This window comes from Pangasianodon hypophthalmus, chromosome 9 (genome assembly GCF_027358585.1).
Source record: "Pangasianodon hypophthalmus isolate fPanHyp1 chromosome 9, fPanHyp1.pri, whole genome shotgun sequence".
In the NCBI taxonomy this organism is placed as follows: Eukaryota; Metazoa; Chordata; class Actinopteri; order Siluriformes; family Pangasiidae; genus Pangasianodon; species Pangasianodon hypophthalmus.
Genome location: NC_069718.1, coordinates 4,061,004 through 4,076,981, shown reverse-complemented (window position 1 = coordinate 4,076,981; position 15,978 = coordinate 4,061,004). Strand labels below are relative to the sequence as shown.

The following is a 15,978-nucleotide window of genomic DNA, read 5'->3' as shown; positions in this document are numbered from 1 at the left end:
TTGTTTTATTAATATTATAATTCTCGCACTGCTAACATTGGGCCCTGTTGGACTCGGCTAATCTGGTGTACATTATTTAGATGGTAAATAAAGTAAAAGTGTGTAAATGTAAACATTACGTGTAATTTTTTTGAATAAATATTTATTTATTAGTGTGTTTTGGGTGTTTTCTGTTGAATTAAATTAAGGCTCAGTCTTAGAACAATTTGGATCAAGCGAATGAAATCAAACGAATCAACACCCGACGAGTTTGATTCATTAACCCGAAGGAATCGATTCATTGAATCGAAAGGGAGTAGGGAGATGATTCATGGGCGAGCAGGAGGAATGGTTAGGGGGAAGGGGGAGTGGAGAAAGAGAAAGACAGACAAGAGGGAGGGAGGGAGAGAAAGAGAAAGAGAGAGAGGGGATAACGGGCTCTGTGGGTGTGGGAGGAGAGGACATGAATCAGATTCATATGGACTCCAGTTTACAGATTCAAAGCTTTAGTTTTTTGTAAGGTAAGCTCAGATATCAGATATTTACCTGAATAATCAGGATTTACATTATTAATAAGAGTAACACGGTTATTTATAACAATGTTTATTAAGAAAAAAAGCATTTGAAAGTTTGTAGCAGCTCTGTTGTGATCTGAAAGTGCAGCATGGCTCAGTGTTTTCCTCTGGTACAGTATACTCTGGTTGTGTTTTCTTTGGATTAAAGTCCAAATATCTGGGTTTAAGAGATGAAATTGATTTCTTTTTTCTTTGTGAGGTTTTTGGAGAAGTGTTTTGTAGCTTTGTAAGCTGATCCTTGCTCTTGCACATCTTTATCTTCAGCAACTTTGCAGGAAAAAAATTAAAAATATGGTTCTGATTACACAATGTCCATATTTTCCCCTTTGCTCCAAATGTTGATCAGTGTTTGGTGTCTAAAGTTTGCTTCTGTATTTCTGCATTGTGAAGCTAATGCAGCTAACAAATAATGAAAGCTTATAGCTACCAGTTTAGCATTGTTCAAACTGCATGCCTAGGTAATTAGGTAAACTTAATTTTTGGCAGTACTGCACCCCTAGACAATACTGTGTGTGTGTGTGTGTGTGTGTGTGTGTGTCGGTTGTTTGTGAAACAGTGAAGTCTGGAAACAATCTAGCTCTAAAAGGTATGCTTCATCCTCTGCTCAACCATGTTGAGTGATAAAGAGACATCAATTTATATCATCTCACTTATAACACACACACACACACACACACACACACACACACACACACTTACCTTTCATGAGCAGAGGGAGATCTATCATCCGGTCAGCTCTCATTCCTGCATCACTAAACAACTTCATCCTGCTGGATCAGATCAGTGCTCTCTCTCTCTCTTTCTCTCTTACACACACTCACACACACACACACACACACACACACACACACACACACACCCCTGCATATCTCAAACAGTGTTATTTTCAACACTTTTTAGCCTGCAGTGAACCCCGCTGGATTGAGGAACCTGTCACATTAGTGACGCTTGTTGGTTTCATGAACTACATTGGTTTAAAAACACCGCTGGTTCTTAGAACCCAGCTGGTTTGTGGGACTTTGTTGCTTCTGAGAACCCCTTTGGTTCAGGAACCCCATCGGTTTGGGGGAGCTTGTTGGTTCAGGAAACCTCTTGGTTTGAAATACACCATTGATTTCAAAGCTGTTGGTTCTGGGAACACTGGTTTAGGGAACTGTTGGTTTAGGGAGGCTTGTTGTTATGGAAAACCCTGTTAGTTTGGGAAAGCTAGTTGTTCTCAGGAAGTTTGTAGGTTTGGAGAACCCGTCAGTTTACGAAAACCTGTTGGTTTGGAGAACCCGTCAGTTTAGGGAAACTTGTTGGTTTGGAGAACCCCGTCAGTTTAGGGAAACTTGTTGGTTTGGAGAACCCGTCAGTTTAGAGAAACTTGTTGGTTTGGAGAACCCCGTCAGTTTAGAGAAACTTGTTGGTTTGGAGAACCCCGTCAGTTTAGAGAAACTTGTTGGTTTGGAGAACCCGTCAGTTTAGGGAAACTTGTTGGTTTGGGAAACATATCAGTTCAGGGAAGCTTGTTGGTTTGGGAAGCTTGTTACTTTTACATTTATAGATTTTGTTGGTTTAGGGAACCTTGCTGGTTTGAGGAACCTGTCGGTTTAGGTGAGCTTGTTGGCTTGGGGAATTTAAAGCACATGTTGGTTTGGGGAGTCTTCTTGGTTTGGATATCCATGTCTATAGGCCATTGATAATTGATTTTAATCTAATTTTTATGCATTGACCAACGTGCTGATCAATAATTCATTTACTGATGTTATGCCGTCAGCAGTAATAACAATAGTCGTGTGTAATGTGAGTCTGGGGTTGGGGGGGCGGGGCGGGATGGGATAGATAGCAGTAACTGTCACCTACTTTTTCTCAGACAGTGACACATCTGTCTGTCTGTCTCTCACTCTCTCTCTCTCTCTCTCTCTCTCTCTCAGGTGTGGGTGATGCTGATGTAGATGAGTGAATGATTCTCCTCACAGGGATCCATTAGAAACCACAGGTGCCAGTTGAGATAAAGTGTGCACATACACCCCCTATAACCACATCTCACACGCGCACACACACTCAGAGAGCTATGGCGAGTGTGTGTCCGTACGGGCGGTTCACCCACGCTGTGGTACGTGGTATCCCTCAGTCCCCTAGTGTGGGTGGGGTGGAGGTGGAGGTGGCAAAGTTGCAGCGTCAGTACGGAGTGTTCGTGGGGACTCTGAGGCAGAAGGTGGGACTGCAGGTGCTGGAGATCCCTGCCGACACACACACTAACACACACCTTCCTGAGAGCTGGAGAATAGAGGACATGGCCATCATACAGGGCGACATGGCGCTTCTCACACAGCCGCTCAACCAGGAGAGACGCCAGGAGGTGACACACACACACACACACACACACACACACACAACAGACAGTGACTGATACACTACTTAATACCTGTTGTTTAACTGTGCTTTTATATAAATATATTGAGACCCCTCTTATGAAGATAGTGTTCATTAGCTTAACCATTTTGGAATGTAACCATGGTAACGACCATACATAATGTTTTAGGTTACGATTGTTGCCATCTTTACGATTTTCACATCTCGGAGGGTGTTATTTCACACTCTTCTTGTGTATTTTAATTAAAAACTCCAAGATTTAATTAAAAGTCTTCTAGGTTTCACTTCCTAGGTTAGCTTTGACTGACTAGGTTAGCTTTCACTGTCTAGGTTAGCTTTAGTTTGCGAGGCTACATTCCAGTGTAACCATTTTGGAACGTAACAACAGCAACAATAATAAATAATGATTCAGGATAAAACTACATTTAGGTTTTGCTGCCGTCTTTGCTATACAAACATAATAAAAATCAGTGACATGTTTGCTTTACAATTTAGAAATGTTTTAATTAAAATCGACAAGAATAGAACAGGAACAACCTCAGAGATGTAACCATGGTAACAATCATAACATGGTAGCCTGTTGATATGTGGGGTAATAAATTGGCTGTGAGGTTGATATGAGGATGAAAACTCGGTGTGTGTGTTTGTGTGTGTAGACGGAGGCAGTGAGGCGTGTTCTCACTGAGCTGAACCTGACCATCGTGGAGATGGAGGATGATGGAGCCACACTGGAGGGCAGTGATGTGCTGTTCACCGGGAGAGAGTTCTTTGTTGGCCTATCCAAACACACCAACCAGCGTGGAGCTGAGATCCTCGCCAACACCTTCCAGGTATAAAAGCAGTGCTATACTCGAACTATACTCCACAACGCATTCCAGGCATAAAAGCATCACTGTTCTCACCAGCACCTTCAGGATATAAAGGTCTCATTATACTCAAACTATACTCACCAGCACCTTCAGGATATAATAGTGTCACTATACTCAAACTACTCACCAGCACCTTCAGGATATAATAGTGTCACTATACTCAAACTACTCACCAGCACCTTCAGGATATAATAGTGTCACTATACTCAAACTATACTCACCAGCACCTTCAGGATATAATAGTGTCACTATACTCAAACTACTCACCAGCACCTTCAGGATATAATAGTGTCACTATACTCAAACTATACTCACCAGCACCTTCAGGATATAATAGTGTCACTATACTCAAACTATACTCACCAGCACCTTCAGGATATAATAGTGTCACTATACTCAAACTATACTCACCAGCACCTTCAGGATATAAAGGTGTCACTATACTCAAACTATACTCACCAGCACCTTCAGGATATAATAGTGTCACTATACTCAATCTATACTCACCAGCACCTTCAGGATATAATAGTGTCACTATACTCAAACTATACTCACCAGCACCTTCAGGATATAAAGGTGTCACTATACTCAATCTATACTCACCAGCACCTTCAGGATATAAAGGTGTCACTGTATTCAAACTATACTCACCAGCACCTTCAGGATATAAAGATGTCACTATACTCAAACTATACTCACCAGCACCTTCAGGATATAAAAGTGTCACTATACTCAAACTATACTCACCAGCACCTTCAGGATATAATAGTGTCTCTATACTCAAACTTTACTCACCAGCACCTTCAGGGTATAAAAGTGTCACTATATTCAAACTACTCACCAACACCTTCAGGGTATAAAAGTGTCACTATACTCAAACTATACTCACCAGCACCTTCAGGATATAATAGTGTCTCTATACTCAAACTATACTCACCAGCACCTTCAGGGTATAAAAGCTTCACTATATTCAAACTATACTCACCAGCACCTTCAGGATATAATAGTGTCTCTATACTCAAACTTTACTCACCAACACCTTCAGGGTATAAAAGTGTCACTATATTCAAACTATACTCACCAGCACCTTCAGGATATAATAGTGTCTCTATACTCAAACTTTACTCACCAGCACCTTCAGGGTATAAAAGCTTCACTATATTCAAACTATACTCACCAGCACCTTCAGGATATAATAGTGTCTCTATACTCAAACTTTACTCACCAGCACCTTCAGGGTATAAAAGCTTCACTATATTCAAACTATACTCACCAGCACCTTCAGGGTATAAAAGTGTCACTATATTCAAACTATACTCACCAGCACCTTCAGGATATAATAGTGTCACTATACTCAAACTATACTCACCAGCACCTTCAGGGTATAAAAGCTTCACTATATTCAAACTATACTCACCAGCACCTTCAGGATATAATAGTGTCACTATACTCAATCTTTACTCACCAGCACCTTCAGGATATAAAAGTGTCACTATACTCAAACTATACTCACCAGCACCTTCAGGATATAATAGTGTCACTATACTCAAACTATACTCACCAGCACCTTCAGGATATAAAAGTGTCACTATACTCAAACTATACTCACCAGCACCTTCAGGATATAATGGTGTCACTATACTCAAACTATACTCACCAGCACCTTCAGGATATAATAGTGTCACTATACTCAAACTTTACTCACCAGCACCTTCAGGATATAAAAGTGTCACTATACTCAAACTATACTCACCAGCACCTTCAGGATATAATGGTGTCACTATACTCAAACTATACTCACCAGCACCTTCAGGATATAATGGTGTCACTATACTCAAACTATACTCACCAGCACCTTCAGGATATAATGGTGTCACTATACTCAAACTATACTCACCAGCACCTCCAGGATATAAAGGTGTCACTATACTCAAACTATACTCACCAGCACCTCCAGGATATAAAGGTGTCACTATACTCAAACTATACTCACCAACACCTTCAGGATATAATAGTGTCACTATACTCAAACTATACTCACCAGCACCTTCAGGATATAATAGTGTCACTATACTCAAACTATACTCACCAGCACCTTCAGGATATAATAGTGTCACTATATTCAAACTATACTCACCAGCACCTTCAGGATATAAAAGTGTCACTATACTCAAACTATACTCACCAGCACCTTCAGGATATAAAAGTGTCACTATACTCAAACTATACTCACCAGCACCTTCAGGATATAAAAGTGTCACTATACTCAAACTATACTCACCAGCACCTTCAGGATATAATAGTGTCACTATATTCAAACTATACTCACCAACACCTTCAGGGTATAAAAGTGTCACTATACTCAAACAACTCACCAGCACCTTCAGGATATAATAGTGTCACTATACTCAAACTTTACTCACCAGCACTTTCAGGATATAAAAGTGTCACTATATTCAAACTATACTCACCAGCACCTTCAGGATATAAAAGTGTCACTATATTCAAACTATACTCACCAGCACCTTCAGGATATAAAAGTGTCACTATACTCAAACTATACTCACCAGCACCTTCAGGATATAAAAGTGTCACTATACTCAAACTATACTCACCAGCACCTTCAGGATATAATAGTGTCACTATATTCAAACTATACTCACCAACACCTTCAGGGTATAAAAGTGTCACTATACTCAAACAACTCACCAGCACCTTCAGGATATAAAAGTGTCACTATATTCAAACTATACTCACCAACACCTTCAGGGTATAAAAGTGTCACTATACTCAAACAACTCACCAGCACTTTCAAGGTATAAAAGTGTCACTATATTCAAACTATAAACTCTGACACATTCTGAGCATAAAAGCACCACGTTGCTTGTTGTACTATCACTTGTGTATTTATTTTTGAACTGACAGATTTCAATGTTGTGGGATTCGATCCTCAAAAAGAAACATTAATCCAATGAATATTAACAAAAAAACCCAATACCTTACACAAAGGTAGAGAAAGCAGTTGAAAATTGTACTGTTTCTCTCCCTAATCTCACATAAACACACACATACACACACACTCAGGTGCTACTTCCTGTCTATATACCTGTCTAGGTGCAGTGGCTGTTATACACACCAGGGGGTGGTATAATGTAAGTATGCAGGTAAGCATCACTAGAGTAGTGCATGTAGCCTAAATTAACAATTATAACATAAACCAAATGAGATTAATAATCAAATGACTCTGACATTCCAGCCCCTTATTGTGGATCATAATTACCTCATTTACAGATGGAGGAGCCTATATCTTATAACATTTACACACACCTTAAACTCAAATAAAACACATACTTGGTAATTTCTATATTAGTCCATTGCAGTTTGCAGTTCAGTTACATTATTTATATAGTCCTTTAGAGTATTACAGTCCACATATTGATATTTCTTTTAGATTTTGATACCTTGTTTATCCGGAGAAGTCGATTACACACCCTAGTAGCCAAGTGTTCCTGGGTGTTGTCTCATCCTCAGTGACCTCTAAGTCATTAGGAGCAAAGTTTCTTTGTGTTTGTTGCTACCTATTCCTCTCCTGCATGAGCTGAAGGAATACCTTTACCCAGCGTTTCCAGAAAAAGACAGCAATACACTGAATTTATTTTCATTCTCTGCACAAGTATGAATCTTTTATTGTGGAATAAACCAAGGGGCACCACTGGTTCACCTTTCTTCAGGAGTAGATGGTTGGGTGTAAGCGGTTTCAAATCTTAAGCATCATCAGACACCGAAGTAAGCCGTCAATCGTTCATGAATGTTTCCACTTTGCACATGATAGTTTGTTTTTGGACATCATCCAGTATTTGTTCTTTCTCTGTCCAGATCCCGACCCTTTACTACACCAGCTCTGTCTTCTTCTGGAAATGATGGCATTTCTGCTTTGCTATTGCTCACCCATTTGTTTTTTAAATGTGAAGCCTCCTTCAGTACCTGCATTTCTGAGCTCCTTAATCAGAGCTATAGCTACAGCAGTTCTGTGGCTACTGACTTTACACAGACATTGATCGATTTTATGGATAACCTCCTCATCATACTTGTCAAAATTATCTTGTGCTGTCTTCTTCAGTGCTAAGTTAGCACAACTTGGAGATGATACAACTCTAAACAGATGTACTGTCATTCTGTATTCTTCCACTTCTTTACTGATGTGTCCATCTGGCTTCCACAGAAATCTGAGCTAATTCACGTGTTCAGCAAAAACCCTGACTTGATGGAAGATAGCAGGCATAGCTCTTTATATCTGCCGTTACAGCAATGCACTCTTTCTGGGAACTTCAGCAAGACATCAGTAAGTGTGTTGGTCAAATTGGACGCTTGAAGGAGTTCACTGTTGAGTGAAGTTCCTTGGTCGGATGAGGTGCAATCGAATGCAACGTGAATGGTATCTTTACCGTTATGTTGTACACCATGTGTGATGTGGTTTGTACCATGATTTACCATCTTCTCTTGTGAGGTGGTGCTTTTCACTGAAATCGTTGTTGTACTGTTGAATAATTAGTTCTTCAAAGTTTGCTACTGATATTTGGTTGGACAGTTCTGTTTCTTTGTTAGAAGAAGTGGACCATTGACTCTTTGACACCATAAAGTGGACCATTGACTCTCACTGCATAAGGGCCATCACTCTCCATGTTCATGATCTGCCAGGGCTCCATAGCCTTTGGATTATTAACCCCAATCAGAAGTTCCTGATCAACCTCTGGGACATGCACATCTTCAAGGTAATGCCCTCTTTTTAAAATCACATTGTGCAGGTATGTTCTCTTTGGATACAGGAATACTTTTCTGTGGATATACCATAAACAGTGAAATGAATGAATTAACTTCAGTCCCTCACTTCCAGGTCCAACACTTCATGTGTAGAAACAGCTGTTTTCCTGGGACATGCTTCTTTCTGCCCTTTGCATTCAGCTTTCTCATAACATTTTCTGTGCAAATGGTGGCAGAGCTCCCGGGATCTAGAAAGGCATAGCTTATGATGAACTGCTTACTCTTTGGCATCTTAACTCGCACTGGTACTTTGGCTAATGCACAGATTGAGCCGGCCCCACTGCATTTCCCAGGCCCAAGAGAGACTAGTGCATTGCTCAGAGATTTATCCTTTGCTACTGACATCTCTAGATCAAGAACTTTTTCTGGCTTCACAGTAGGTATTGCTCCAGTATTACTTTTCATTTCTTTAGCTTTCTGGTCTAAATGCAGCAGAGAAGGATGCTTTTGTTCATAGATATGGCAGATAATACTTCTTCTGCAGGTCTTACTGCAAAGCATAAACCTTTTGACTTCAGGAGCTCTATTTTAACATCATGCTGTTAAGCTTTGATTTGTTAGCAGCTAACAAGGGAATGCTCACTGCCAAAGAACAGACATGAAGCTGTGAAGGAATCAGGTAGACTGGAGTTTCTCATACCTGTAGATGCAGATGTTTTGGACGATCCAGCTGCCACGGGTCTCACTTACGTGGCATAACAGCTTCTAATGTATTTTAAGTTGCCCACTGCTTGTGGTTTAGGATTTATTGTTTTGTAATTTTGGAGTCTACACTGTATTGTCTCTTAAATCACTAAACAATGGGTCTGAAATAATTTTGCTTGCTTTTCCAGGAATGACACTAGGTTTTTGAATCCAGCTCTAACACTGCTTCTTTCCAGGATGTCTTATGCAGCTATTCTCCATTATTCACAGGCAGCTTTGAAAGGATTAATTTCAGGTTTGATAGAATATCAGGTTCCACCATCGCATGCAGATTTTGTAGCAACCTTTTAAGAAAAGTGCATACGTGTACAAGACTCTGTTCTGTTGTTATATTGGGCCTGTTTAGTCCAGGTCCATGCAGGCATTTGAGACTCTGATTTCACCACCAAAGTTTTCTTTAAGAAGCTTTTTTGCTTCAGGATAACCTGTCTTTGTCATAGTATTCATTCGTAGCATCAGTTCGTACTACTGGCTGCACTGGATGCAACTGAGAAGACAGTTCATATTATTCATACATTTTGATTGTGGCTGTTGATGCAGCAATATCGTTTTCCAAGTCAAGGTTTTTCCTGCTTTGATTTTATTTTCAGTTCCTCTGTTTAATTTTGGGTCTCTTCCATTTCAGGGGAATGTTTTCTGCTAATGCTGCAGCACATGCCATCAGAGCAACTTTCTCTCGTTCATGCTTCTGCTTTCATACATGCTGTAGAGGACGAAGAAGATTTCCTGCTAGATTTGTTTGAGGCTCTTGAACTCTTAGAATGAACAACTGAAACACTGTCCTCAGGATGAACTTTACATCCGGCTAACATTGCTAATGCAGCAGTAGCAGTAGCAAACTGGCTAGTTTGGGGATTTTCACGCAACCATTTCTCAACATCCATCATGAATTGTTTAAAGTTGGTTATTTTTGGGTCAAACCAGTTCATTTGGTCATTATCATGTTGCTCATCGTTCAGCATTGACTGCACTGATTTGCACTAACCTCGTGTTCCTTTTGTCAGAGAGCAAACAATTTATTTTCCTTGTGGACTCTCCAAGTTTTCTTTTGCGAGTAGCAAGGAGTTTATTCGAAGTTTCATCTGCTGTATCAGCTGAACTGCTCACCATCTCCAGTGTCTTCAGGTTTAAGTGCAGCTCTCCTAACATTCGTATGCATCTCACGTTCTCTTCCTTTGTGATTGCAGCACATCCATGCAGCGTTTCTAGGCCAAGCCAGTTTCACTCACCGCTGCTGCTCACTCATTGCATCCTGTCTTATAATCCATATTATCATCCTTTCAAGTCCAGGGCATGGTCACCTGCCAGTACAGTTTTCAACTTTCAACTTTGTGTGTGTGTGTGTGTGTGTGTGTGTGTGTGTGGTGGGGACGCTCAGGTAGATCCAACACACCATATTGTTTCATTCTGCTATCAAATGCACATTTATTTTCCAACTTACAGGCTTCAATTTTCAGTGATTTGCTCCTCAAAAGTAAATTAACCCAATGCATTGTAACAAAATATAAACATCTTACATGAAAATAGAGGGAGAGGCTTAAAACTGTGTTGCCTCCCTTCCTAATCACAGGTACCCCGGTGTTACTTCCTGTCCATATATCTGGCTAGGTGACCTGCTGTGACCGCTATACACACTAGGGGGTGGTATTAATATCCAATAAGTATCCATTAAGTGTCCAGATAAGAATTACAAGAGTAGTGCATGTAGCCTAAATTAGCAATTAGACCATAAACCAAAGGAGATTAATTATCAAATGGCTCCGACACAGAACATAAAACAATCACTATACTTTAACTATAATCACCAACACCTTCAGGGTATACAACTCACCATACTCTAACTATACTCACCAAAACCTATTGACATTTGTCAATATTTAAACTGTACTATATCTTATTATAGTGTTTTGTGTGTGTGTGTGTGTGTGTGTGTGTGTAGGACTTTGCCGTGTCCACAGTGCCTGTATCTGCTGGTACTCGTCTGAAGAACATCTGCTCAATGGGGGGTCCTGAGACCATCATCTTCAGTAATAGTGAGGGAGCGAGGCGAACACTGAGGGTGAGCGTGTGTGTGTGTGTGTGTGTGTGTGTGTGTGTGTGTGTGGGTGTGTGTGTGGGTGTGTGTGTGGTCCCTGTTTAAGTAGCACTCCTGGATTTAGGGAACCCTAAATTTAACTGTGTTGGTTATATATTAGTGAAGAATGTTGGAGTTTAATGGAGATTTTTCTGAATATTATGATGCGTTAGTGTTTACTAAGTGATGCAATAAGAGCACTTAATGGTACTGCACTCGGACTGACTGACACTAACACTAATCTCATCATGTACATCAGGCTCCATTTGACCCTGGCGTCCACTCACACACTTGCATACAGGGGTGTTCATGGTGGTAATAGTAGTAATAGTACGAGTAGTAGTAGTACAGGGTGACAAAAGTCTCCATAAAGAGGGGAAATTATCACTTTTTAGCAAAATGTAACTTTAGTTACAAAACCTCCTCTACATGATCGCCGTTTCTTTGTAAACACACTCGGAGTCGTCTCTCTCACTCATGATGAACATCTGATGTTACGCATGTACCTGCATCTCCATCGTAACCTAGCGACAGCTTCCTGATCCAGCCATGAGAATGATTTCAGTACGATCTTCTTTTGTCCAAAGCGTTCTTAAAGGCTATCTGAAAATATATATAATATAATATAAACGAAGTATGAAACGTTTTGGAAGACATTTTGCTCAAAAGTGTTAATTTTTATACCGATATATGGAGACTTTTAGGACACGCTGTAGTGGCAGTAGTGCTGATGTAATCCGATCCCTGACTCCGCCCCCATTCCATGTTATAACCTCATTAGCTTTAAGAGCCGTCTGTCTGTTTCCTGTTCAAAGTGTGTTAAAGGAAAAAACATCATCATCAGATTACTTCTCCTCCACACTTTCCCCTCAGATGTAGTCAATCAGACGAGATATGATTAATGGCTGAGGTTTGCTTCTTTAGGTTTGGAGCTACGATATTAATGGTAGCTAACAAGTCATGGAAGTGCGAAATACATTCATGAATCTTTGAATCTGTGTTTCAAACAACATTTTAAATCAACATAATCTCGAATGTTGTAATATTAAAATGAAATAAAATGGGGAGACTCAGAATTTAACGTATGAATGTACAGAATGTAACATTACGTATAAACTTTAACCGCATCATATCCAGTTTTCTTCTACAGTTCCACATTTAAACAATGGGAGGCAGAGCCTAGGGGGCGGAGTCATACCAAAGTGCACTGAGGAAAAAAAAAAATGTTCCCTATTTACTGTTAAGTACACTGAGGTGCAGCCATTTACAGTTCTCAGTGGATAAATTATATTTCTTTGAGGATATTGCACTACAACAATAATAATAATAATAATGTTGGTCTATAGCAGGGGACTTAAATCTTATCCACATCCATCTTAGTCTCCAATCAGCTATCATGTCTGCCTCTTATTGGCCCTTTGTGGAAAAGACTGAAGACCCTGAACGTCTGGGTTTAACTCTGTTAATGTTTTGGAGAGGAGAAAGGTGGAACATTGGGTTTGCATGGCAGCGACATCTAGTGTTCAAACCAGGAACTTCATTTGCACATTGCCTAATAGCAAACCAACAGGGACGTGTAAGACGGACGCTCCACATAAACGGATTAAAAACCGTGTGTAATCGTTGATATGTTCACATTTTCTGTAAGGAGATGTTTATGTAACATGTACGGAAGGAGTCTCCAGTGTCAGCGCTTTGTAACAGTCAGAGGTAAAGCTGTAACTATAAGTTTTCCGATATCTTCAGGACAGAGGAGTTTACGCTTCTTTGCGGTTTCTCGGCAACATGCGTAACAAGCTGCGTTTTTGGTTTTTCTTGTTTTTTTAATTTGAAGTGAGATAAAAAAGAGAGGCTGGTGAAGGATCAACTGTTTATAGCTGCTATAAGGTAAGTGAGAACAGGAACCAACACAGATTTCATGGATGTTCCCCAACATTAACTGTAATTATAAAAGGATGAAAAGCATGTCGTTCTGAATAAATAAAAAAATTTTAATTGTTGGCATATTGCTGCGATATGAGAAATAAAAAATGTTGGCAGGATGATTTAACGTGTGTGTGTGTGTGTGTGTGTGGTGTCTCTGTAGGTGATGGAGCAGCTGACTGATCATCACTATGACGTGTTTTCCGTGCCGGAGGACGCTGCTGCTAACTGTGTGTACGTGCGCGGTGCAGGTGAAGTGGATTATCTGCTCCACCCCACGCAGAACGAGTGTCCCGACAGTGTCTCTGTGAGTTTCACTTCACTCTTACAACAAACACACTGAAACCTTCAGCAGCAGAGGGGAGGAAATAGATTTTAATACCTTTCAAGAATCACATAATAATCACATAATAATCACATTTTACTTCTTTTTTTCTCTTTATACAACCTGCACCACTGAACACTTCACCTCATTTGGCGAGTCTTCAGTCTTTTCTCTCTCTTTCAGTCTGTCTCTTTTGTACAAAACATGACATGTATGACTCTAACACTGCGTAAAAAGCTTTCTGCCTTTCCTAACAATCATACATTAGAAATAAAATGAGCTGCAGTGTGGACACGTGAATAAATCCTCCGCCCAGATGTTCCTTACACGCACGGTTTGGAATCAGCAGTCACATCTGGTTCGGCACTTATTATAGTCATCCATTACAAACCTTTAAAGTGTAAATCTAAATCTTATACACCAGACTGTTTTATTTAGTATTTCATGTACATATTGGAAAAAAAACAAGAAATACATTATTAAATGATTCAGAGGAACCGAAGCGAATCTGTAAATTAGGACATTTTTGGAGAAAAACCTCCAAGAAAAAGAGAAAAAAGGTAAATATTGATTTTTCTCTTCCGACGCTGAGAAACACACTGCACTGTAAATGTCCACGCAGTAATTTCTCCTCATAGGATCAGTCAAACAAGTTGTTCATGCTGATGACGGTGTCATTTTCTCTATTTTTTTTTTCAGGCCTTCCAGAAGTTTGCAGGCTACACCCTGCTCCCTACAGCGTGCAGTGAGGCCTCCAAACTCGGGGGGGCGCTCTCCTCATTCTGCCTGCTCATCAACAGGAAACTCCCTTACTAACACAACACACACTCCACATCTCTCTACGCTTACAGCATCAGCGTTCATCTGCTACTCCAACGTGCATCTGCAAGCACACACACACACACACGCACACAAACACACACACACACACAGAGAGAAAACATGCATTGACTCCTTACACCATTTTTATATATCAACTATCACGCCTCCATGTTACAGTGTGTACATTAACAAATAAAAATAAATCATTTCAGTCCATCGTTTATACCGTCTAATGATTTCGACTCTTCGTCATGGTGGTGCGTCTTCTCAACAAGAACCCACGAGAGCCCCTTTAGAGTTACAGTGCTAAGCTAGCTAGCGTCTCTAGATCATTTATGTAAGGTTTTGCTATCCGGTGATTACTCTGGTGTTAGCGTTTCTTACGGTAGATGTTCCGCTCCAGCAGTTACAGTAGAGGCAACTCTAGCAGGACAAAAACTAAATGGACAAAGTGTCATTTAAAAGCAGGACAAACGTCACAGAGAATAAAATATCGGCTACATTGATGGAGAGCACAACAAAGAGGTGTGGATTTAGATTTTTTTTTTTTTTTTCATTAGGCAGGAAACTATTTTAAAACAATTGTATTATTTTGTTTATTACTCCAGCGCCGATTTTTAAGACACAGCTGATGGATCTGCGTTACTTCACTCTGCTAGTGAGTTAGCAAGCTAGAACAGAAGCAGACTAAAAACTGATTAAAAACATTTGCTTTCTTCAGCATGAGTAAGAATGAAACAAGAAAGCATTCTGGGAACACCGGCTTACCCAGAAGTCTTTGCAAAGTGATCATGTTCTTCTGTGGGGATTTGATTTAAACAAAACAAGCAAACTTTCCAGATGTAATGTTCAGTCTTCTAGCTAATTTCAAAACATTACCTGAATCATTCAACAGAAAAAATAAAAGATATGATGTGCATTGAGGAGACTGCGTTAGTGGAAAAAATGTGATTGTATTAACGTAGAGTGTGTCTACTTTTCCCCCCAAAAAATTCAATTAAGTTCAATTTTATTTGTATAGCACTTTTAACAATGGACATTCCAGATGTAAATTTTAAATTTATCCCTAATGAGCGAGCCAGAGGTGACGGTGGTGAGGAAAAACTCCCTGTGACGATATGAGGAACCTTGAGAGGAACCAGACTCAGTAGGGAACCCATCCTCATCTGGGTTGCAACGGATAGTGCGATTATAAATAAATCCCTTCTATAACTGTGTACTATATGATCAAAAAGTGCAATTCTGTAACCAGGAAATTCATTACAGTTTTAAATTGAAGTCTATTTTCTTGAAGGTATCAACTGTTCGCTGATGGACTGCAAAACTGTTCATGGTAAATTGCAGTCCTAAAGCTTCTTCATGGTTTTTAAGAGGAACCATCCACAGCAATCTCATTCATCATTCTCTACTTTTACTTTAAATTCAGTATTTTCCCAACCAGGGTAAGAACGTTTTTAAAACATTAAAGAAATGAGTAAAAGTGGAAAGAAAACTCAGTGATGGTCACATTCCCATCATCCATCACTA

At 39.9% G+C, this 15,978-nt stretch overlaps 1 protein-coding gene across 1 annotated transcript; it reads left to right on the top strand.

The window, feature by feature from the left end:
- The first annotated feature begins 348 nt into the window (after window positions 1-348).
- ddah2 (dimethylarginine dimethylaminohydrolase 2) lies at window positions 349-14,662 on the top strand. Its single transcript, XM_026909903.3, has 6 exons — window positions 349-500; window positions 2,471-2,898; window positions 3,569-3,742; window positions 11,247-11,366; window positions 13,468-13,611; window positions 14,329-14,662. The coding sequence occupies exons 2-6, from the start codon at window positions 2,611-2,613 to the stop codon at window positions 14,443-14,445; spliced, it is 843 nt and encodes a 280-aa protein (XP_026765704.1). The 5' UTR covers window positions 349-500; window positions 2,471-2,610; the 3' UTR covers window positions 14,446-14,662.
- The last annotated feature ends 1,316 nt before the right edge of the window (window positions 14,663-15,978 follow it).